This window comes from Thamnophis elegans, chromosome 2 (assembly GCF_009769535.1).
Source record: "Thamnophis elegans isolate rThaEle1 chromosome 2, rThaEle1.pri, whole genome shotgun sequence".
Lineage (NCBI taxonomy): Eukaryota > Metazoa > Chordata > Lepidosauria > Squamata > Colubridae > Thamnophis > Thamnophis elegans.
Genome location: NC_045542.1, coordinates 58,717,673 through 58,743,470, shown reverse-complemented (window position 1 = coordinate 58,743,470; position 25,798 = coordinate 58,717,673). Strand labels below are relative to the sequence as shown.

The following is a 25,798-nucleotide window of genomic DNA, read 5'->3' as shown; positions in this document are numbered from 1 at the left end:
ACACTTTGTTACATTAAGTGGCTTCTCGTTAAAGACTTTGCTACCACTTTATCTTGCATCAGCTTATTAATGTTACTCTTGTATTATGTGCCTGTTATTACTTGGTTCATTACTGATATGATGTAGTATACTTCAAACACAACATGTGTTTGATGGCTTTGTGAAAGGGTACTCAACACATCACTGTAATATTTAGCACAGTCAAAGTTCATTTTTAAAAAAAAGAATAATGTTCTTGCATCAAGTAAGCATAGGCAAAATTCTGCTGGTTATTCTACTTTTCTCAAGCTCAGTAGTTGATGCATTTCATTGCTTGTATGTGTGAACATAAAATCATACAATGCAAATTGCAACGGAACTGAACCAAGAACATGAGGTTCAGGATGTTTTTCCATGGTCAGTTATAATTCTGTTCAGTCAAAATGATTTGAGAGAGTTTGGGTTCTCTCCTCTCCTTTCATCTCATTACAATCTGTACTATCCTATTCTTGGTAGTAAAATTTTAATTGTAATTTAGGAATCCCGTTGTTCCATTTACATATGGATTTCACTAACAATCTTCCCTCTTGAACTCATGGTAAGGTTGTTCGCTTGTATTTAAGCTGAGCTGGTAAGACAATTCCATTCTAGGTCATCAAACCTGAGAATATGTGAGGCTGGCTTGACAGTAAATATTTGTTTGCAGTAATAGTAGTAGCAATAGCACTTAGACTTATATACCATGCCATAGAGCTTTACCACACTCTCTTGGTGGTTTACAGAGTTAGCATTATTTGCATATTGCTCTCAACAATCTAGGTCCTCATTTTATCAATGTTAGAAGGATGGAAGGCTGAGTCAAACAGGATCAAACTCCAGGCTGTGAGCAGAGTAAACTTGCAGTACTGCATTCTAACCACTGCATCACGAGGGCTCCTAAATAAACAAATAATCGAATGCAGTGGTTCCTCAGCTATTCCTTTAATTTCAGTGTTGGTTCTCTATGATTGACATTTCCAAACTAGTCATGATTGTCACAGACTTATTTGAGGAAGGATGATTTAATCCTAATGCAAATACTTTTGGCCAAAAATTTTGGGTCACAGGGTAAATATGCTAGGGTAAAATATATTTCAAATATTTTCAATATTTGATATGTTATTGGCAGTCATCAAAAACAAATTATTTTACTAAGGCAAGAAATATGAAAAACATTATTGCATTGTTCGAGTAAAGTCTATAATTTTGTAATTCATTCCTCTGACTCTCCCCAAATTCTTCCTGGAAGGTTCCCTCATCTCTTTTTCCTTTGTTAATATCTAATTTGGCCGTTGTAGGAAGACATTTTTTACCTCTTTGTATATTTCATAGTCTGTGATCAAGGGAAATCCATTGGGAAGGTCTGACATCATCTCCTTCGCTGTTCTAACATATGTGGTGATGCATAAATCAAATAAATAAAATATTCTAATGAATAGTTTAAACAGACCATATTCTACTGAAAAAGAAAATGGTTATACTGACCTAAATAACAGCAGAATGAAGAGTGCTAAGACAAGGGAAACAAGAGAAATAGAATATCCCACAGTAGAAAGTTTTTCAAACACCATAAACAATGTAAGGTCTTCTGGCTGAAAAGAACAAAGAAACAACATACTTAATGCAGTCAAGTTTTCCTGAGGGAGATAAATTCATAAATATCAGTTATGTGCCTAGTTCCCAAAACAGCTACTACTATGTTCACACATACAGCTGGCTGCAAAATTTTAGGCATCCCTGGTCAAACTACATGAGTGAGTACCATCACTCATACCCTGGATATCATCCATCCATCCATCCATCCATCCATCCATCCATCCATCCATCCATCTATATATCAAAATTCTTAACTACCTATCTATGTGCATAGTCTTTAGGAGGCTTATAGAGTGCTTCTGGGGGCTGGGAAGGGCAGAAATGAGAGAAAAATGGGCTGTTTTTACTCATTTTTACTCCCCCAGCCTCCTAAAGTCTATGCATGTCTCTTTTTTTGGACAAAAAATGTGAAAGACGGGCCATTTTGGGGAGGTCTTCAGAGTGCAAAAACTTTTTTTTAAATTTGCTTCTTCAAAATCTTGATGCGTCTTATACTCCGGTGCGTCTTATACTCCCGAAAAATACGGTAATTCGGGTGACTGTAATTCGCTCTCTCGGCCCTTTCCTTGAAGATCACTCAGAAATTTCAGCTACAATACCTCTGGTTTATTACCCTTATTGTAAATCATTTTGAGTCCATTTCTGTTTCATTCTCTATCCCTCTATCTTTTTTTAATTCTTTGGCTTTTCTCCTAAAAGGATTTAGGATACTCAGAGGTATCATATTAAGAAACAAATCTGATCACCTAATGCTACAAACAAGGAGATAACCGCCCACTTTATGCCATATTTAGAGAAACACTTAGCAGTCAGTACTTGAAACATAATTCTATATTTGATTATTGCTTCTCCAGTGACAGCTCCAAAGTGCCAGGACAGGGGAAACTCAAAAACAGGAGCTAATAGTAGTCAATTAATATTTATGATTGTCAAAACCATTGTAAATATAAGTTAAAACAACCTAAATATAATCCCAAAATATAATAATATTTTAATACTTTAACACATGGTGTGGTCCTATTAACAAAACTGGATGTGATGCAGTTTTATGGCTAAGGCACAAAACCTAGCAATTAAAAATGTGATTTTAGAATGTCTGTCATTGAAGAAAACTTCAGCATTCTTTCCATTCAAGGACACATTAATTGAAAATGCAGTTGCACGTATAATTTATGCTTTATGAAAATATGTTCTAGAGTTTCAGGTTCACCAGAGGAACAAGGACATTATTTAAGTATTAGAAGGATTCTATTATATCTGCCATTCATAACTGTAGTGGAGAAAGCATTAAAATGTGCTGTGCAAAAAAACCTGTAATGGCTGCAAGTAAGAATTATGGTGTTGCTACCAAAAGAAAAATTATCCATCATAAAAAGGCACTATATTGTCTTTCTCTCTCTCCCTCCCTCCCTCCCTCCCTCCCTCCCTCCCTCCCTCCTTCCTTCCTTCCTTCCTTCCTTCCTTCCTTTCTTCCTTCCTTCCTTTCTTTCTTCCTCTGTGTAAGAGACATTTGTTTATTTTGTTTTTTTAGCCAAACCTCCATTCTGTATTGACTTCCCTTCTTCTTTATATAGGACCATTGTGGAAAATAGATCATATGTGCTATCTAATCATTGTGCATGTTCCTGAATGTTTCTATATTTTATACCTGGGAGCCATAACATTGTTAAAACTGTACTTCTGAACTCATCTTGCAAAAAATCATTACAAGTTAAGGTTCTTTGGGGTATAGAAACCCAGTATGCAAATTCTCAAAGGAGGCCGTGTAGTCAATAAGGAAACTAAATCAAATGTGGAATCTTGCTCAATGTATTTATGGCTTGTCTCTCAGATTAATTTGATGTACTTCTTTTGAATAAACTCTGTAGTCTGGAATCCCAAAGGAGGGAAGGTGAGGGACTCCTTTAAGTCTCCAGTATAAATCATGCTAACCCTCTTTTCTGCTACCCATTTTCATGCAAGGTAAGTTGCACCACAGGTGAGCTGTAATCACAGTACCAAATAAGACAGAACATAGAATAATAGAGTTGGAAGGGACCTCAGAGATCTTCTTGTCCAGCCCCCTGCTCGAACAGGAGACCCTATATTGTTTCAGACAAATGGTTGTCCAGTCTCATTTTAAAGGCCTTCAGTGATCGAGCAAGCTATTCCAATTACTTTCACTGTTAGGAAATATCTTCTTAGTTCTAGGTTGATTCTGTCCTTGGTTTCTTTCCAACCATTGTTTCTTGTCTTGTCTTTTGGTGCTTTGGAAAATAGTTTGACACCCCACCCCTCATTTTGGTAGGAGTCCCTCAAATATTGGAACACATCCCTTCCCCCCAGTCCTTCTTTTCATTCATATCCAATGTAACCATTCTTTATATGTTTTAGCCTCCAGCCCCCTAATCATTTTTTGTAGCTCTTCTCCAGAGTTTCAGCATCTTTTTTGTATTGTGCCAACCAAAACCGGATGCAATATTCCAAGTGTGGTCTTACTAAGGCCTTGTAAAGCAATACTAGAATTTCGCTTGATCTTGATTTTATCTTCTTGTGAATGCAGCCCAGGATTGCATTGGCTTTTTTTGGCTCATTTTTAAGGGACTGTCCACTAGGACTCCAAGGTCCCTCTCACAGTTACTGGCATTAAGCCAATTTTCACCTAATCTATATTCAGTAGGTCAAAAGAGGATTCCCAGAGAAGATTAAATAGTGAATGGGTCTCCCATAAAAGATGACTCTGCTCACTTTTACTTTGAAATGATTCTCAAGGCATTCCGAGCGATCACTCCAAACCTCTGTTGTATTTTCAATCTTTTGCCAAATCCCTTGGTCCAAGCAGACTCTGTATATGATCCTTGAGCTTCCTAAAAGTAAACAGACACAAGCTCAAAGGTCAAGCCATGCATTTCATTTTTCAGCCCTGGTTTATTGCTGTCACCCTTTCATCCCATGCATGGAAAGACCAAAAAAAGGAGACTTGGCTTACTGTGGGGTAGCTCTTTCTAATGCCTGTTTATTTGGGAGGTAACTGTAGAAAGCTTAATATTTCTCAGTGGATTAACACTGCCAAAGCTGCACAATTCCCTATTTTTAAATCTTTTTAAAAGCCTAAACCCATGGGATAAGACTGTGTTTCTTTAAATAACTTTTAATATCTTTGTCATGCTTTAAATAAATTGCACTTGAGGTTACAAAGCATTAATTAATTCAACATAATTGGGGTCTTTTTCTATGGAAATAGATTTCTGGTCAAAAGGGAACTCTCCATCTCTACTGTCTTTTGATGTGACATCCATGGGTAATTTAAGGCATCCATTCTTCCTTCAGATATATCTCTTTCCTAAGCATGATTGATCATCACCAAAAACAACTATATTTGAAGACATATGAACACTCCACCCCCATTTTCCATGATTTTTAGATTGTTTTATGTTGCTTCCATCAGTTACTGTCGCAATCATTTTGTGATGATCATGCTTATATAAACACAGCCAACTGATCTTTCATTTAGCCAACAGAAGTCTTTCTAGTTCTACTTATGTTCCCTTTGGCTAGAAATAAAAATGTGAATACATCAATCTTGTATTCTGCTTCTGGGGTGTGTGGGATGTCTTCCCATTTAGTTATGTTAAGCATTAGCTAATATCCTAAGAAAATCACTCCAGATTTGTGATGTTAAGCACAAGAACTACTGGTTCTGTATAGAAAAAACTTTGCACTGGCATAGATGTACAAATATAATAGTAGAATGCCATACCATATCTTTACAACTGCTAAGAAATGACACAATCAATCCAATTGCAACAGTTATGGGTACAGTACTTCCAAAAGGACTTAGACTCTGAGCTTGTCAATCAGAAAGGTTGGCAGTTTGGAGGTTCGAATCCCTAGTGCCGCATAACGGAGTGAGCTCCTGTTACTTGTCCCAGATTCTGCCAACTTCGCAGTTCAAAAGCATGTAAAAATGCAACTAGAAAAAATAGCAACCCCTATTGGTGGGAAGGTAACAGTGTTCCATACGCCTTTGGCATTTAGTCATGCCGGCCACATGACCATGGAGTCGTCTTCAGACAGCGCTGGCTCTTCGCTTTTTCAAATGGAGATGAGCACTGCCCTCTAGAGTCAGGAATGACTAGCACATATGTGCAAGGGGAACCTTTAGCTTTAGCTTATTTCCAAAGACTGCTGAACTGCACCCAATTTTGCTAGCAGGCTTAGTGGTAAAAGATGATTGGAACTGCAATTCAGGATATCTGGAAGTAAGAGGTGCCCCCTCCCAAGCTTAGATGTTCAGTTTCAGGGACTGTTGCAAATGTAGGAAGGTAATCAAGTTCCAGATCTTAATACCACTACTTTTATAATTGCTATACTCTGTACTGATGATAGCAGAATCTGATTGTAATTTAGTTATTTTTCCAAAAGCTATCATATACTATTAGCACAGAATAATTTTATTTTAGGTCATGGTGTACCCAATATAGAACTCCAAAAGGAAAGGAAAATTATATAGTGTATTACAATTTCGCAGTTTCCAAGTTTGTATTACCATTTTTAAGCCATGGTAAATAAGATGGACAAGCAACTGAGACATTTCCTGGTGGTGAATGAGGCCAGCAAGCAAACTGATCAAAACTTCCATTACAATATATTCCTGTGAAGAAGGAAAGAGAATATTTTTGAAAGGTAACAAAATGTTACAAGAAATTGATCATCAAGGAATGCAGTATCACTAAACTAAGCTCTACAGTAATTACGCTAGCAATATGTAACTTTGCATATTTGTTAGTTAGTGTGAACATAAAATTACTCTTTGTAACCAAGCTACAGTACCTTTCTGAAAACAGGTTTAAATGCTGACCATAAGAAGTATATTAAGAGTACCATTTGCCAACTTATTTTTCTTTCATAAACCAAACAGATATTGTTGATATTAAGCCAATTTTTAAATGAAGCCATCTCACTTTTTATTTCTTTCTCAGAAAACTATTCTGTTACTGTTTTAACACTAACATGGCACCATATTGCAAACCAACATGGTTGGCTGAGATTCCAGGTAGATAGAAATAGTAATTTTGTTTAGGACACAGCTTATTAAACTAACAATATCAAGACCAACCAAAATAAATATAAATACAAATTGTCAGATTGCAACCATGACAAATAAATTTAAAAGGCATGGGAGTATAATTATAAAATAAATTTCCATCCACCCACTTTGTTTTTCCTCTCTTTGTCTTTTCTTTATCCTTTCTTGTATTTATATATAGTACATTTTGAACTTTACATTTTAAAAAACCACATCCATTTATTTATATATTCACAGACTTTTTGCTTTGTTTTTCATTTTCAGAATTTCTTTGGCCACATACTAAAAGCAAGCACAATATGGTAAACCACAGAAATTAATTCAAACTGATCTCAAGAGGCCAAAAGATTAGTCAGAAAGTTTAAACATGAGTAACAACCAGCATTTAGGTAAGTCAGACAAATAATATTTCAGCTAATTATCACCTTGGCCAGGTCACAACTTTGTGTTATATCTCAGTAGGCTATAAAGATGAATGCAAGGAAAGAAAGAGAGAAATCAGTAATGGTTGAAAACATGAAAGCAGCTCTTTTTTCTTTTTCTTTTTTACTCCTAGCAACCAGATAGATAAATGTTGTCCATGACAATCTATCCCTAACTTTGGTCTTTTAGGTCTTCCAAAGTTGCACTCATAGCCACTGTGATTAAATCCATCCACCTTGCTGCCAGTTATCCTCTTCCTCTCTTTCCTTCTGAGATTAGACTTTTTCCAGATAACTGGGTTTTTTAAGTAAGTAGGCTGGCTTATTTTCCCATTTTATTAGGACTATTATCTAGCAGTTCTTCTTAAATTCAGCATTATGTTATATAAAATAGCCTCTAATAAAAGCTTTACTTGCTTCCAAGCCATTCTTAAAACAATGCCTTCATTTAAAATTAGTTTCAATTATTTTACTTTCCTTTTACAGTTCTTCGCTATTGCTCCTCTTTATAATAACATTTCATTTAATCTCCATCTAAAATAATTATATTTTCTTTTATAAACAAAACTCCCAGCTTAATTGAAACTAAGTTAATTGGTACTAAGCTTTCAAAATGAGATAGAATGAAATATTTATAAAGATGAAGGAAATGATGGATTAAGAAGTCAGAAGGATTTAAAACGCTGTAAAAAAAAGATCTGGAGAAGTAAAACAGATCTTAATAACAAAGTGTAGCAAAAGAAGAGGCAGAACCTGAGGGCAGGGTCAAGAGAGGAATCAGCCTGGAATTGTTCTGTTCCCACAAGTGAGCTAAGTCTAGTCTCCCCTGAGTTTTGTTCCCTTATCCAGCCCCAGTTTAGTGCTGATTGTTAGTTGCCTAGATTCTGTTGCATAGGTTTGAGTAATAAGTAAGTTTGACTAGAACTTAACATTTGATCCTGATTCTTTGCACCTGACACAAAGTGGAAATTTTCGAAAGCAAGAAGGACTTAAAGAGACAGTTAGAAAGAGAATTAGACAACTTGGTTCTATTGGAATTAAGAGTGAAGGAATTTTGTTTGAGATGTAGAGCAATTGCTGAGCATTCTGATAAACATATTACAGAAAGGATGAGCTCTAGCAAACTTTTTGTATCGAGAATAGAAGAATAATGAGGCAGATTTTAAATTTTACTGATAAGAGTAAACCAGAAAAGGATATTTCCAGACTGGAAAGCATGATTTTTACTTTTCAAGCAGATAGTTAGCTGTTCAGAAGGAAAGAGATTATCTAGAAAGATTTAAAGAAGAATTGGAGGAAATACAAATGGAGATATCAGAAGCGGTTACACAAAATCACAATAGATGCAATAGGAATCTGAAAGAGATAATTCAAATTAGATGCTCTGTTTATTGACTTTTCTAAAATGTTGGCCTGATCATGGATTACAAATGCTTTAGAAGAGAGGAAATGTTCATCAAAACAGAACAAAAATCATCATTATTATTTTTTTAAAAATCCAAGAGATTATTTGCTTTCAAGAAACCCATATCAGAAAAAAGATACTTGGTTTATAAAACTTAGGATGAAAAATTTATCTGAGCAGTTGCAAGAGAAAAGAAAAGTTATTTTATATATTTATCCTGAATTAAAACTAAGATTTGTTTTGACTGATAACATGGTAAATTTGTTGGGGTGGAAATTATTCTACATGTGGTTAGGACTTTGATATTAGGAAGTTGTTCTTTAATAAGAAGCAAATATTGTTTTATAGATGACTTATGGAGATATTAATAGGTTTCTGTTATGAAAAATAGATATTTGATGGAGGATTGGAATGGAGTGATCTCTCCACAGCGGCAGAACTTTTGAGATGGACAGTTTAGGATTGGTTGACACAGAAAAACAGCATTTCAAGGGTAATATCTATTTTTCAGAATGACATTGGCTTTTCTCAAGAAAAGATTTGATTTGGATTTGAAAGGACTTGGCCAAAAAGATTTCTGGACTAGAGATATTATTAGAGACCTTTTACTTCTAACAGTCATAAATTTTATCTCATTAAAATATTGTCATATGATTTGATTTGTTTTAATTTCTTCTTTGTCCTAGCCTCTTTTGGAAATCCATTAGGAAAAAATTATCAAGGTCACTCTCCTGGTTTGTCATTTGTAGTTCCCCTTTAAATTTTAAAACTTCAGCCTATTTCTTCTATAGGGCCAGTGAAACATTATTTCCTACACCATTCTCTTGACCTATCCATTTTCAATACTATCTCTACCTTGTCGTATTAAATTTCTTCTACCTTTGATATTTTTTGGTGTAACATCTTTTGGACACAATCCATTGATAGTAACTGATATCATTACTGACATTGTTGATAATATGGCCACTATTTTGTGATTCTATTCTTCATAAGCTATTTTCAGTATTTTTATTTCATGTCATGTTTTCTACAAACCAAAACAGGATCTATTTCCTTCATGAAGCTGAGTATCCTTTATAATTAATTCCATCTCATCATATTGCTATTACAAGCTTTCCCCACCCAAATCTAGCCATTATAAAAGTCCCACAACCTCTTGTTCTTTTTTCACCACATGTACTTTGGACAGTGAAGAGAAAAGACAAAGAAAAATCTATGCTCACCCAAAGTAGCAAAGCCATCTCTGAAAATAGCTAGGAAGCAATGGGGCAATGACCACAGTATTTTACAATTGCTTTCATACAACCGTGTTTCCCTGAAAATAAGACAGGGTCTTATTTTCTTTTGCCCCCCCCCCCCAAAAAAAATAAGTGCTTGGACTTATTTTCAGGGACATCATTATTTTTGAGGTGCAGGAGGCGGCAAGCATAGCTGTTGCTATGTTGCAATATTTTCAGGGAGGGGTTATTTTCCGGGGAAGGCTTATTTTAGCACAGTGCTCAAAAGCCCGATTAGGTTTATAATCAGGGAGGTCTTATTTTCAGGGGGAAAGCAATTCCAAGACACCAGAAGATGTCAAGATCGATGTTTCCAGCAAGAGGGCTGTTAGATTCATTATTAATTGAAAAGGTGTAAGGCAGCTGAGGTAAGAAGAACAGCTATTTATTCGGTAGAACGGCAACAACAAACTATGTACAGAGATTCAGCACCTCGCCCTGCTTGACAGCTATTTATACTAGAGCTGTCAAGCAGGGCGACCATTAGGATTGCTTAGACAGCCCGCGCTCAGCCAGCCATGCCTTAGCCAATCAGGTGTGGCTGAGCTGTTGCTGGCTGTCAGTGGTAAGTCGAGTACTTGCGGCCGGTCGTAAGTCAAGGACTTTAGGACTGGTTGCAAGTTGAGGACTCAGCAAGGGCATCGCTTACTATGCAGGTGAAGAGGAAGACAACAACAAATCTGTCTTTTCTACTTTTGCTTTGGAGACCCAGTCCAGATGATTGACTTTTGAAGTGCACTGTCTCAATATGTGGAGACCACTGGAACATGGTGTGGACATGTAAGAGCTGTTATCTTCATGTTCCTGGTGGTAGATAGTGGAAGGTGGATTTTTGCCTTACCTGTACTAATTTTAGATTCTTTTAGTCTCTTCAAACATTCATCTTTATACTCAAGCCATTTAGCTTTGGTTAGCTCAAAATTTCCTTTGACCTGTAAGTAAAGAAAACACATTTAGCCTCTGACAGGATCCTGCCAATTGCTTGTTAAATGAAGTTCTGAGTACCCACAACCACAACCTTCAATTGTCCACTCTGCTACTGTGAAAAGGTTTACCCCTGCAACCTTTGAACAATGAAGTAAGCAGGACGTGTTAATTGCCAGCTGCTGAATTTTTGACACATACTGTAAGCTTTTCATATCCTATTAAATTCTATGGCAGCTTAGCAAAATGGCTGACTTTTAACATCTGACATGAAGCAGAATGTTGCAATGTGACAGTTTGAGACAGCTAAAGTAGAGAGGCTAAGCTTAAATGAGCCAGTGTCCTCAGTATGTGGACACTTCAAGCATGCCTCTCTCTGCTGTCTGATGCAATTTGAGATGACACATTGTCAATAACATTGGTCAGGCAGCTCAAGAGATTAAACTTCTGGGGCTCCCTCTGTATTTTCCTCTGATGCTCTTTGATATACCAGCAATGTCATTTCATCCCAACCTTTCTTCAAGGGACCTGTTGCACACTGTCAATGAGAACTGGGGTGACAAACTTGTTTCTTGTTTTGTTCTGTGGTGAACTGGATGTTTCTGAGAAGCTCACAAGCAGGTCTTGAAAGCACACTTCCTGCCCATAAAATAGAAGTTACATAGACAAATCATCTCTGAAACTAGTCGAGAACATTGTGCACATTCGTCAGTTATTTTATAGGTACTGCTTGTTTACCTATGGTTTTGGACAAGATTTCTGATGCTAAGTGAAGTGGTTGTAAAGCAATATGTCATGGTGACCACACCGCTTATTACAGCAGACCTAGCAGTTCCATTTCCCATCATTAGTTGAATTTCACACAGTTGTGCATCCCACAGTCATGTGATCACTATTTCTGACCTCCCACAGGCTTCCCCTTTGACTTTGTTTGTAAGAAATTGACAAGTGCCGATCACATGACTTCAGGATGCTGCAACATGATAATTGCAAGCTAGTTACTGAATACCTGAATCACAATCATATGACCATACTGACACTGACAGTCACAACTCTGAGGGCCAGTCATAAGTGTCTCTCATTAAGTGCTATTGCACCTATGAAGAGTTGTGGAATGAATGGATATTAAATTAGGATTGCCTGCACTGATCAAATTCCAGTCTGGTTATCCAGAGGGGGCCTGTTGATATTTCCCTTCCGTAGTAAAGTCTGCACTGTGAGGCTGAGAAGACAAACCTTTGCTGCAACAGCCCTCACTTTATGGACTTTTCTGCCCCTGAAGAATGTGCAGCTGCTGCAGTTTCAGAAACAGGTCAAAATAGTCTTAATTCCAAATGTACTTTCAGACCCTACCAATTGACTCTAGGGGGCCACCTTGCAGTTTAACGATTTTTTTAATTTTTATTTTGATGTTCTGATTTACTGGTTTATTTATTTAGGCTTTCTTTTTGCTGATGTTATATGCCACCTAGAATCCTTTCAGAGACAAATAGGCTATAATTCTTTAAAAAAAAAGAATAGCTAAAATATACTCTTACTACTTGTATAAGATGATTCCAATGTGATAAAATGACTCCATGGCAATGGTGGGTTCCGGATCCCGGTGCAACTGGTACGGTGCAACGGGGACGGGCGTCCATCACATGCACACACGCAGTACGCATGTGCACAGTGTGCACATGCAACTTACCACCTGCGATGCTCTGCGACAGATCCATGACACTCCAGTTGCTTGGCGGAGTGTCACGCAGGCGCCGTACACTCTGTGCGTGTGCAGAAGCCCTGATCAGCTCTAATACAGGTAAGGAGCGCGTGCGGGTGGGCCCTCCGGAGCACCATACCAGAACGATTCCTGGTGCTCCCAGCAGGCACCGATATGGCCATACTGGGGTGTACCAGTCGTATCCCACCACTGCTCCATGGGGACAAAATAAACCAGAAAGTAGACTGGGAATCTTACCTAAACCACAACATACTACAGCAAAAATATACAGGTAGTTCAAATATAGACAGCAAAAATATCTTCAATATTACAATGGTTTGTGGCCCTCCAAAGCTCAATCCTTCCCATCAAAATATTATTTCTCAGCATTTAATTCCTTTTGTTGGGTTTTCTTGGATAACAAATGAGCAGCATTGACATTGAGTTCATGAAAGGTAAACAAAACAAAGATAAACAAAGATCAGCACTGCAAAACTACAGCTAATAGATGTGTGATTGGAGTACTTTCACTTGATTGCTCAATCCTGAAGTTGTATTGCAAATAGCCTGTCAGTGCCTATTGGCTTCTATGGGCTTCCTTGTAATTGTTGTTTATGGTGGTTTGAAATGGCAAAAGTGCTTCTCTTTTCCAACCTCTTGTACAGTTTAAAGTAGTTGAATAAATAATATCTTAACAAAGGAAAGAGACATAATTGATGTATGTTCAAGAGGAGAAGTCAGAATTAAATTTACTAACATCTTACCAAACACTGAACTTTTAGATAAAAACCATCAAGCTCAGAAATCCCATTGAATTGTTCTTAGGTAAGTAATTTTCCTTTGTAAACTGCTTAATTTAAATGCTACTTTCTCATATCAAGCAAATGTTAAAAGTTGACAAAAATTATTCCTAAAAAATAAATTTACTTTTTCAATTGCTTTACTTTTGCTGGAAAATAGTTTTGAATGATTTTTTTTTTAAAAAAATGATTACATTGTTATAATCATTATGTACTTACATAAAATTCCTAATTTGTATATATAATTTGATACATTACAATTTATATAACTAAATAAATAACATTTAAAGTTACCCAGCAAACACAGTTATAAATTTACATTGAAAGTTAATAGATCTTTAATGTTTAACTTTTAACTTAAACATCCTATTTAGTTTTTCTTTTCCTCCATTGGATAAAAAAAGTAAGTCTGTATAAAATTCAACAGTAAAGTAACAAGTAAGAAACATATTGAAGACAAGCACCTGGTAAAACCGATATGAAGTTCTTGGAAAACATATTTAGATGCTGTGATGGGTCTATATAGCTACAAAGATCAGAATAGTGCAAACCATAGTAGTCCCTACGACACAATGGAAGGGAAAGCTGGACTTTGAAAAAGCAAGATAGGAAGAGTATTGATGCCTTTGAACTTGATATGTGTAGACATCCAGGAAAACAAACAAATGGATGATCAAAAACAATCAACACAAAGTTTCTCACTCAAGGCACAAATAACCAGTCTTAAATTATCCTATTTTGGACACATTATGCCAGGAGACCTAGCTCTCCAGAAAAGGCACCAATACTGAGAAAGGAAGAAGGAAAGAGAAAAAGCAGCAAGTTGGTGGATTCAGTTATCCTGGCAATAATGCACTCTTGGAAGATCTTAAAGACCAAATTAAAGGACCAAATTAAAGACATATCAACATGGAGAAAATGTATGAGTGTAGGATTTGGCACAGACTTGATAGCAGTCATCATATGAAGCATAGATATAGATAAACTACATAAACAGATATAGCATGTCTATGATATTCAAATTTCATTGAGATAATTAGGAAAAGGCTACTTAGGATAGCAATAATAAAAAAAGTTCAAGAAACACTGAACTAAGGTAATATGAATGCTCTCCTGGGCAGTGAATGAAAGGATGTATATTTAAACAGGTACCAATTTCAGAAGGTTAAGCACATAAAGGTTCTGTGTAGAGAACACCAGATTAAAAATGTATTTGTGTCTACAAGCTAAAGACATCTAGAAAAACAATTATAACAAACCCACCCACCCCCAACATTGGCATTTCCAGGATGAGAATCTATTATATATTTAAACTGACTTAACTCTGAAAAGTCAACCTGAATATCAATGGATACATGATATACAAACTGAGACCCTTATTTTAAAACAGAATGAAGCGTAACATCAAACAGATTGAATTGAGGGACTATACTTATTTTTGATACTTCACTGTTTGTGCTGTTGACATGGAAAATGATTAAATCATGGTGTGACAGAAATATAGCAGGCCCACTTAATAGAAAGAATGGAAACTGGTTATTTATAACATAGCATACAATCTGTGGTTTGTGGCAATAGTGGTTTTGCAGATGTGATGAGTGATGTTATTGGTCAAACTCCTCTATCTGTGTTGTTTGCTGTTTGAGTCTGCCTGGCTAAATGGTCACTACTTGGATTACAGACTTGTGTCTGAGATGTAACCTGGTAAGGAAATACATTTTAGTAAAAAGTTAATTAAGACATATCTACGTTCTAGTGTAATAAATTGATTTAACACTCATGGCTTTCTCCTAAGATATTTGTCCAATTTTACTGGATAAAAGTGAAACATCATTACTTCAGGCAACTACTATGCTGTGTTAAATAGGTAAGAATCCTTCAGATAGCATGGTATGAGCAGCAATACCAATTTATTGTTGCATCCTGCATCAATAGCTTCTCTGCATGAACTAGGTGGATGCACTACCAAAGGGCTTCATACCAAGTGGGACAAACACTAAGAACAACATTATAGAGAAGGAGTCTTCCATAAAGCAAACGAACAAACTTGTGGATCAGACCAAAGTCAATTCTAGTCAAAAAATTATATTTCAGAGTGGTCAACTACATGCCTCTAGTATACCTAAATATAAGAGATGGAGACCCCTAATTTTTCCCCCTGAAAAAGGTATTTGATGACTGGTTGCCCACAACTAAGTGATACCAAATTCCAAGACTATCCGTCATTGATAGAACTGTCTTCCATGAATTTACCCAACCTCCTTTTAAAACCATTCATGTACTATAAGTAGCAATTACCATGTGTGGTGACAATTATTTCCACAAATTAATTATATGCTATTGTGAAGAAATACTTTCTTCTGACAGTTCTAAATTTCATTCTAATCAGGGTTTTTTTTGGAGGATCTTTGGCCCACTTTGAGACGCAGAGAAAAGTTTTCTGCGTACTTCCTCTATGCCTTAAGTGATTTTCTACATCTTGATCATATTTCTCAGTCACCATTACGTTTCAAAAGTATTCTATGTTTGTCCCTTTTCTCATAAGGAAGGTATTTGAGCCCCCTATGTAGTTTTCCAGCTTCATTATATCCAAATGTAGATGTGTGTATGAGAGAGGCACAGACAGACAGAGAGACAGAGAGAGAGACATCTACATTTGGATATAATGAAGCTGGAAAAGTGAAAAAAGAGAAAGAGAGCGAGAGAGGCACATTGCAGTGTTAGCTATTTAATTTCTATTGGCTTTCCTAATGATCTACAGCACAGAATTTGCCTTTTTTTAAAAATTACAGTTGTGCACATTGAGATGAGCCCAAGAGTTTCTTGATTTGTTACAGACATCTATGATCTCAGGACCATATATATGTGAAATAGGAATTTTTTCCTCCAGTGTGCATTACTTTAAACTTGAATTAAATTGCCATTTGACTACTCAATTAAATTCACCCAGTTTAAAGAAATTCTTCTAGAGCATCTCACAATTTTATCTTGTTTTTACCATCCCTCTGAATAATTAGGTATCATATACTGTACAAACTTGGCCAGTTCACTGCTCACTGCTTAAATTGAGATAATCTATGAGTAAATGTAAAAGGACCAACCCAGATTTCTGACAGACTTCACTTCTTTCCTTTTATTGAGAAAATTGACCATTTACAAACAGACCTTGGGGAATGTCCCAAACTGACCATTTTGAGAAGATGTCAAAATCTACAAGTTGGCAGGAAAATATCAACATTTAAGCTTCTTGTCAATATGGCACTTTTCTGTTAATTAAGATTTGTCCTTCATCAGGTTCTGGATTACACTGCTATTTATTTTAACAGATGGTTGTAGGCAATTGTAATGTTATTTAAATGATATCATTAAAAGATAATGAAATTAGAATAAAAACCGAATATGACATCAATCCAGCATAAAAATACATGACTCCAAAAATGTAAAGTACCATAAAGTGGGCTGTTAGGCACAAAAATTAGAATCTTTCGAAGCCTGGAAGAACAGAATGGCTTTGATCTGCCATTAAAAACAGACATGTTCATCAATTTGATTTCATACATCATTGAAATTACTTCACAATACCAATATAAGAGTATCCACAGATTTGTCCATACTATATTAACCAAAAATGGAATCTTGGTTGCTTCTTGACATGGGTCCAAGTTTTCAAGTCAGCCTTTGGAACAGAAGCCAAAGCTTCTAAGCTGCCTTTAGTGTCTGCCCATACAGAAAACCATTCCAGGGGAGAGCCATTTGTCACTTGGCTGCGTTTATGCCCTTGCCATCGTGTCAGTTGTTAGCACCTTGGCCAAAATCCTATATGCTGGCAAGAAATATGAGCACATGCCTGCCTTTGCTTCAGCGAGACAGAAATCTCTGTTCATGAACTGGCTGTGAAATTCTTCATGAGAATTACTGCTCTTTGGAAGGACAGATACTGAAGCTCAAGCTCAAATACTTTGGCCACCAAATGAGAAGAAAGGGCTAATTAGAAAAGACTCTGAGGTTAGGAGAGATTGAAGGCAAAAGGAGAAGGGGACGGCAGAGGATGAGATGGTTAGAATTTCAGCAAACTCCAGAACACAGTGGAAGACAGAAAAGCCTGGAGTGCTATGGTCTGTGGGATCACGAAGAGTTGAACATGACTCAATTACGACAGTTCAAATCTCTTTCCAATATTTCCGCATGCAAACATTCTCCAAGCTTGCTATCATGAACTTCTAAACCCTTTGCTATCATGAACTTCTAACCCCATTGACTGTTTCTGGCTTTGCTGCTATTTATGTTCATTTTTCTGACATCCCATCTGAGGCAGATGAAGGAGGCAGGAACATGTCTCCAGTCAAAGAAGGATTGCAGTCTCTTCTGCATCTATTTTGGCAACTTATCAATCTAACTTATTATTAGTTGAAGATGGTAAATGTGGTCAGTCCACAGGATGGGTCCAATGTTCATAGACAGCAGTTATGTAGGCAATGGTACACAATTATTTACATGAGCCGTGAGAAAGGAATCCTCCTCTAGAGGCTGGAGCTACTTAGGTTCTTCCTACTCTTTCCGTTCATCCTTCCCAATGTAAGCAACTACTAGAGTTTTGTTGGTCAATGAACCTTATCTTAGAGGAATGGGAGTTATGCATGTGCATTGCTCTGTGTGGTGTGTGTTTTAAAAAAATGCACTTAACTTAAGGCACAACTTGGCTTTAAAATAAACAGTGGGGACCTTGAAAGGAAAACAAAAAATGCTGTTAGTCATGGACCTCAGCTTATTTGCACATGCTATGTCATGCTCATCAATCATTTGTAGTTTTTTTCCCCTTCACCAATGGCTTTTGATTTTTTTTCAAAATGTAATAGTGGTAGTTTCAGTTCAGAGCAGAGAATCAGCTTAGAAGTATGGCATTTTAGTTCTTTTCTCTGCTGGTGAGCTTGCTCAAAGTATTCCTCACATCCTGCCCTCAGTTGCTTTTCCTTTACAGGGAGAAATATGCAGGGACCCTTTGAAACAGTCTCCTGGTAAATTAATTTACTTGTTTTCAGTCGAGGAAAAAAAATAAAAATGACTGAAGCTAATATCTTTAAGAAGCTCTATTTATATAGTCCAATGAAACAGAAGTCACCATCATCCTGTAGCCCAACAAGTTATTCAAGTCTAATCTGGTTGGTCGGTTTATGATTCAGTCCCAGAAAACTGAGTTAATTCCATAAGCTATGGTAAACTATGGCTATGTTGACTCAGCCACCATGTGGCTGAATTTGCCTCTTGTTCCCTGAGGATGGGGATGGAGGGGCAGGAAGAGAAAAGTGTAGCAATCTCATCTCCCAGCTCAGTCACAAACCAAAAGTTACAGGAGAATTTCCAGATTGCCTTCTGGAACAATATGCCATGTTTGACTTAAGATTGTTTCTGTACTACACAAACAAAAGCCATTGGAATGGCCAACAAAAATATCAAGAAAAGTAAACTTTTCAAATTTCTTAAGATTAATAGATGCAATTGAGTAAAACAATTAGATAGAATAACCATACAGCTCTCCTTCCTCTCTTTTCAAGATTCCCCAGCTTTGAACTTCATACAGAGACTTTTACCCCCATCCCACAGCCTACACTCATTAAGCTTCACCAACTCAAGGTTATGGGCTAGTTATGAACCTTTTTGCATGAATCCTTTCATGGGGCCACAGGCAACTACTGGAAGCCTGTTGCTCCACTGAAAGGGGAAAAACACATTGTACAAACTTTTGAAAATGTATACAAATTTATCTTAATAACCCAAGCAATGCAGATTGAAAAGCTATGTTTGCCAGTAGCTGTTCTATTCTGCCTCCATGCACCTTTCTTGGGCTATGTTCACCTGACATACAGATCTATGCATAATTGCACTATATTATGCTGAATCACCCAACATGTTTTTTAAACTTTAGCCAACCAGGTCATCATCTATTTGTGCCATCATATTTTTCTGTTTTCAGGGCTCCTTAAAGGGTGCATGTATAAAAAAAGAGCGGGGGGATCTTCGCTTTTAACACCAATCTTGCAATCTTGTAATTTTGATCCACTCACACTGTGGACATTCCTGATTCCTTTAATGCCTATTTAACTAGAATTCTTAGGGGATGTGCAAAGGGAAAACAGCTAAAATTCAGTGCATTCCAACGTGGCAAAATAAACAGTATTGCTAAGATACAATTAAACTTAGTCTTATCCCGCTTGCAATGGCTATAACCATTGTTTAATTCCCATTTAAATATAGATTACTGTTTTCCAGGCCTTTTATTCTGCACCCTGAAATATAAAAGATAGAGCAAATACTTCCAATGGAGTGAGCCTCGTCTGGTCTCTGCTCTCTGAACTTCATTCATAACATATCATTCAGACTAGAGTTTGACCCCAAACATGTAAGAATTAGACAAGCTTGTGCAGGTATTGATCACAGGTCTGGGTGGGACTCAATAAATAATGACTAAATCCCAATGAGATAGCATGATCACTAGATTCCCAGGAACTAACGAGCTGCTATGTTTGTTTGTTTGTTTGTTTTATTGATCTTGTATGCCGCCCACTCCCGAAGGACCCCGGGCGGCTTACAATAAAACAAGGGAGGGGGGTAATACACAAAACAACATATTAAAATATACAACAGTCACAATTTCCAAGGGGCTGGATATTTCGAAAGACCCCCGGCCTGCCGGAGCAGCCAGGACTTAACAGCTTTGCGGAAGGCCAGGAGGGTAGAGACGGTCCAGATCTCCACGGGGAGATCGTTCCAGAGGGCTGGAGCTGTGACAGAGAAGGCTCTCCCCCGGGGGGTCGCCAGCCAACATTGGCTGGCAGACGGAATCTGGAGAAGACCTAACCTGTGTGATCTAATCGGTCTATGGGAGGTAATCGGCAGGAGGCGGTCTCTCAGGTACCCAGGTCCGATGCCATGAAGGGCTTTATAGGTAATGACCAGCGCCTTGAAGTGGATCCAGAGACTAATGGGTAACCAGTGCAGCTCGCGGAGGATAGGTGTGACGTGGGTGTACCTGGGTGCACCCACAATCACTCGCGCGGCTGCGTTCTGGACCAACTGGAGTCTTCGAACACTCTTCAAGGGCAGCCCCATGTAGAGCGTGTTACAGTAATCCAGTCTTGAGGTCACAAGGGTGTGAGTGACTGTCTGAAGAGCCTCCCGATCCAGGTAGGGTCGCAATTGGTGCACCAGGCAAACCTGGGCAAAGGTCCCCCTAGTCACAGCTGACAAATGGTGTTCTAAAGTCAGCTGTGGATCCAGGAGGACTCCCAAATTGCGAACCCTCTCTGAGGGGCGTATAATTTCACCCCCCAGCCTGAGAAATGGAATATTTGGCCAATCTTTGGGAGGGAACATCAGTAGCCACTCGGTCTTGTCTGGATTGAGTGCCAACTTATTTACTCCCATCCAGACCCTAACAGCCTCCAGGCACTGGCACATCACTTCTACTGCTTCGCTGAGTTGGCACGGGGCGGACAGATACAGCTGCATATTGTCCGCATATTGGTGGTACTTAATCCCATGCCGGCGTATGATCTCACCCAGCGGCTTCATGTAGATGTTAAATAGGAGGGGGTACAGGACCGAACCCTGCGGCACCTCGTAATTGAGGGGCCCTGGGGTCGACCTCTGCCCTCCAACCAACACCGACTGCCGAGAGGTAGGAGGAGAACCTCTGGAGGATGGTGCCTCCCACTCCCACCTCTCGCAACCGTCGCAGAAGGACACCATGGTCGATGGTATCGAAGGCCGCTGAGAGATCAAGGAGCACAAGGATAGCAATAGCAGTAGACTTATATACCGCTTCATAGGGCTTTCAGCCCTCTCTAAGCGGTTTACAGAGAGTCAGCATATTGCCCCCAACAATCTGGGTCCTCATTTTACCCACCTCGGAAGGATGGAAGGCTGAGTCAACTCTGAGCCGGTGAGATTTGAACCGCTGAACTGCTGATCTAGCGGGTTATTCTAAACAAGGCGGCTGGGCGCGATTCAGTGGATGCAATAAGGGCGGCAAAATGCGAACATTTCGCCGCCTGTATTGCCACGAGATAGGCTCTGATAAAGGCTCTCATCAGTGCTCGGTCTGACTCAGATTTACTGGCCCTCCAGCGGCGCTCTAGGCATCTCTTTTGGCGCTTCATCTCCCGGAGTTCCTCGGTAAACCAAGGAGCTCTCCTGGATCCGCTGCCTCGGAGAGGTCGCAAAGGCGCAATCCGGTTTGATGCAAGAGGTTAAGACAGTCTAGGTCTGGATCAGGGAAACCCAGATTCTTGCCCACATTTAATCATGAAAACATAGTTTGGATAGTTTAGACTTTGGATTCAGGCTTTATGGTCTGATTGTTTTTGTGGAAATAAAATAAAGAAAGATCCCCATGTAAGGCTTTTTGAGTGCCTAGAAATAAAGTAGAATATAAATAAAACCATACAAATGCTGACAGTAATACCGTGGTTTTTTTTTAAAGGGCAGCAACAAGGCTAGGAATATTCCTTTATTCATTTTTATCACTGGAATTTTGGATAGCTCAAAATTGCTCAAACAGATTGAGCTGGTCTTTTGTTTGTTCCAACCGTTCTTGAAAAGTCAATTAATTAGAACATTGAAAAGTACTTGTTGGGGCATTTTCCTTGAAGGTAACCAGGAAGCTATAATAAGGCAGATTGAGATGACTAAATTTTTGAGCTGTTATGTTACTCATTAAAATAGCCCAACTTTTGCTAGGTGTTCACATGAGCCTGAAAAAAGGCTGCTGGTGCTGGCACTGCTTTAAGAATTACCTTGGGTTTAATAAACCAAGTTGTTTTCACAAAGAGCAGAAAGATGCTATTTGTTCCAAGCACGTCTTCCAAATTATTTTTAAAGTGCATACAATACTATAAATATTAGTCTGAAACAGTGTATAGATATATTATAAGTTTATAAGGACTTCTGGAGTCTCCCAAAATGTTTTTATTCCAATCTTCGTTGTCCAGGGCATCCTTCAGAGATGAGAGTTTATAATCCCAGAATTCCTAGTCCGCATGTGGATTCTGGAAGCTTTAGTCCACATATCTGGAGATGGGGAGGTGAAAAGTAGTTGAGGAAGGCTATTCTAATCCCAACCTCACAGAGAAAACGAAGAGAGAATACACTAATGAAAAGCAACATGGAATGGAGGGAAGCGGTAACTTCATTATTCCACCTGTTGAAAACAATATGTTATATGGAACTACAAGAATTTTTTGATTACAGAGTCCTGTTTTTCATTGTCAGATACTGGTGTTTAGGTCCACAGAAATATTTTAATTTGGAAATTTAATCTGAAGGCAATTCAAATCAACTTTCTAAATTGAGTCAGAAGTCAAATGAAATCAGATGTGTCTGAATCACTTTTGAATATTTTGGTTCTTTCTACACATATTCTAAGCTGATTGATTGAACCAATAATTCAAATGGGATTTTATATTATTTGAACATCCTTACTTATGTTCGAACCCCACATTAAATCTGACTATTCCGTCTTTTTGGATCCTATACCATAAAATGGTTCTATGGGATTAACCATGTTTACTTTCCATTATTGTTCATTTAGTTTTGTACTGATTGATCTTACTCAAAAATCTATATACATGGATTACTCTAAATAAATATCCTGCTGATTTGAAAGAGTTATGGTCTTGAGATAAAAGTTTGTTTCAAAAAGAATTTTCTATTAATCGGAACATGAAAAGATAAATATCCTAATACAATCAATAAATTCTTTCTGCAGATGGGTCTTGGTTTTTAGATCCTAGGAAATATTAGTTGTTTGAAGCTAGATTAAGAAATATATGCAGGATGGGAGAATCTAGATTTTGCCTACAGCTCAGTCCCAGATTTAAATATTATGTCTACACAATAGCACTGAATACAAAATGAATTCTTTTCTGAGTAGGAAATGTGGCTTAGGAACAACAGTCCCAATCAAAGATGACCACCCGCCAAAAAAAGGGGGATTTTTGTTATCTTTTCTCAAAATGCATAAAGAACCCAATTTTTCAGGCTTTTTCTTGAAGTCTTAAATGACTTATTCAAATAGGCTAAATAATCATCTGTTGTTTGGCATGCATTGCAAAAATGTAGCAATATGAGCATCAGTCTCAAAAATCAGCTCAGCTCTAATGGTTTCAAATTGAGTTGAGCTCTTCAAGTATAGGCCTTCATCCCATGAGGTGTGCTATTAAGCCACTTTACTGCATAACTTGATCTGTGCTCTGTGTATCACAAAACATAGGAACAAAGAAAGAATTGACTGGCAATAATATCACAAGAGAACCGAAAAGCCTATAATAAAACAAGGCTATTGCTACTTGGTGATAGTAGTTGTTGCCAATATAGGTATGCCAACAATGAAGTATTGCTGTGTAAGGGCATCTTAGTTCTTGCTAGCAGGGTGATGCCACAGATCAAACTGGGCTGGCATGGCAGCCACTGCTTGCCATACTTATGCTCACTTGTCAGGACAGAAATTCAGAGAACTGCATCAAATCATCCTCAACAGATTGCCTTCCTTTCAAACTGAGGTCTAATTCATGCTGTATTTCAAGAAAGAAGAAACTTTTACAATTGAATCTTAAACATGTTTCTAAACATGAGGAAGATTTTGTATCATCCACACCGAAACCCTTTTTCTTGGCATAGATCTGACTGCGACTCAAGCTTTCAGATCAACTGAATTATCCATTCTAAGGGTGAAAAAGAAAACCTTTTTAGACATTTAAAAATTAAATCAGAACGTTAAATCTGAGTAAGTCAACAACCATGGAGGTGGATCAAGCCTTTAAGTAAAAGCGTAGTTCTGAGAAAAAAGACAGATCTTTTATCTTTTTACTGGATAAAAAGAAGACCATGAATTCATCTGCATTGCATTTCAGAAATTCTGAACAAATGGCTGGATTATAATGGACTCTGGGAAGGAATCTCTGCAAAGATTGTAGTAGTGAACCCGAAATATAAAATGTTTGCATCCTAATTACTTATCTTTAGCAGTTATATAAAAGATTTGCATGGGTGCTGTTGAAACAAGCAAAAGGGAAATGAGCAGATAAATAACATTTAAGAAGCTGACCAGCTCAAATAAATGAACTGTTATGGAAAAACTGAATCATACTGACTCTGATTGCGATTGACAAGAAAAGCCACAGCCAATTTGCAAAAACATCAGGGGATTATCAGGCAAGCCATTCCCAATCATATAAAAGTAGCCATCTACACATTTCATATCAGCCCGTTAAAGAAGCGCTACTTGTGACGATGCCCCACCAAGTGCAAATACTGGAAAATAAGCTCAGTGGAATGTTCATAGTTGAAATTGATCATTCTGAAAGTGACGTATTTTCTTACCTCTCTGAATAGAAACAATATTGTGATTGCAAGGAATGATCCGAGACGCGTCCCGTAGCACTGGATCATGGCAAAGAGAAGGACAAATGTTCAGCTTAATCCAGGAAAAGATAAACTTCAAAAAGTGATCCCTTCAGCCTGCTTTGCTTGTGAGCGTTTTCAGACCTCTTCTTTTCTCAGTAAAAAAAGAAAGAAAGAAAAGTATATCACTACCGTATGGCACAGACTTTTCTCCCACTTGGAATATTTCCTGGTTCTTATAAAGGTAACAGATAACAAAGTTGCTCCAACAACCTGCAGGCGTCGTAGCATTAGGCTTCCTTTGGCTTCTTCTCTGTTGAAAGAATGAAAGAAGAGAGGGAGAGGCTGGTGAGAGTTTAGTGTAAACTTTAGAAGCACATTTATTTTTTGTTGTTTTCTCTTCTTGGCCAATGAGAGGTGAGAAAAGCATCAGACAGCACTCGGAGTTGGAGGTTTTGCTGGGGTGGCCTCTGATTTTTGTCACCCAAGAGGCTGTCTCTGAAAAAACAGTTGCTTAAAAGGTAGAAGAGTTTGTGAACAGGGGCAGGAGAGACAGAGAGAGAGAGACCGCCTCTTTCTGCAAGAATCTGACAGACCAAGGCTGGTCCTGGCTGCTTGCCAAGGCACAGGCAGCTGAGCAATGTTCTTTAACTCTGTCCCTGAGGTGGCTAGACAGGGACTTGAAATATGTCAGTAAAGGAAAGCAAGAGGAAATTATGGCCCATTTTTTTACCTCCCCTTAGGCTGAAGGAGTAGCAGGGATGTCCAATTTTGGCAACTTTAAGACTTATAGGTTTCAACTCCTAGAATTCCCCAGTCAGTCATTCTGGGAGTTGAAGTCCACAGGTCTTAAGGCTGGACACAGTGGTGAAATTCAATTTTTTTTTTACTGCCGGTCTGTGGGCGTGGCTTGGCGGGTGTAGCTTGGTGGGCGTGGTAGGAGAAGGATACTGCAAAATCCCCATTCTCACCCCACTCTGGGACTAACCAGAGATGGCATTTGCCGGTTCTTCGAACTACTCAAAATTTCCACTACCAGTTCTCCAGAACCTGCTGGATTTCACCCCTGGTTGACACCTGGAATAGAACATAGGACTACATTCTATTGACGTGTGTGTGTAAAGCAAGGGTTCCCCCCACACACACCTCTTCCATACCCTAGCAATATTTGCTTTTTACATACCACAGA

The 25,798-nt window shown here is 38.0% G+C and overlaps 1 protein-coding gene across 1 annotated transcript in view; it reads right to left on the bottom strand.

Moving 5' to 3' along the window:
* GLP2R (glucagon like peptide 2 receptor) overlaps nt 1-25,147 on the bottom strand; it is a 38,448-nt gene extending 13,301 nt beyond the window's left edge. The window contains exons 1-6 of the mRNA XM_032209127.1: nt 24,883-25,147; nt 24,589-24,758; nt 10,628-10,718; nt 6,143-6,247; nt 4,342-4,460; nt 1,504-1,610 (exon numbers count right to left, since the gene is read on the bottom strand). Of these exons, the coding sequence (XP_032065018.1) occupies nt 1,504-1,610; nt 4,342-4,460; nt 6,143-6,247; nt 10,628-10,718; nt 24,589-24,657 (491 nt within the window). The 5' untranslated portion in view covers nt 24,658-24,758; nt 24,883-25,147. The remainder of the gene's footprint in view (nt 1-1,503; nt 1,611-4,341; nt 4,461-6,142; nt 6,248-10,627; nt 10,719-24,588; nt 24,759-24,882) is intronic.
* Nucleotides 25,148-25,798: the final 651 nt, after the last annotated feature.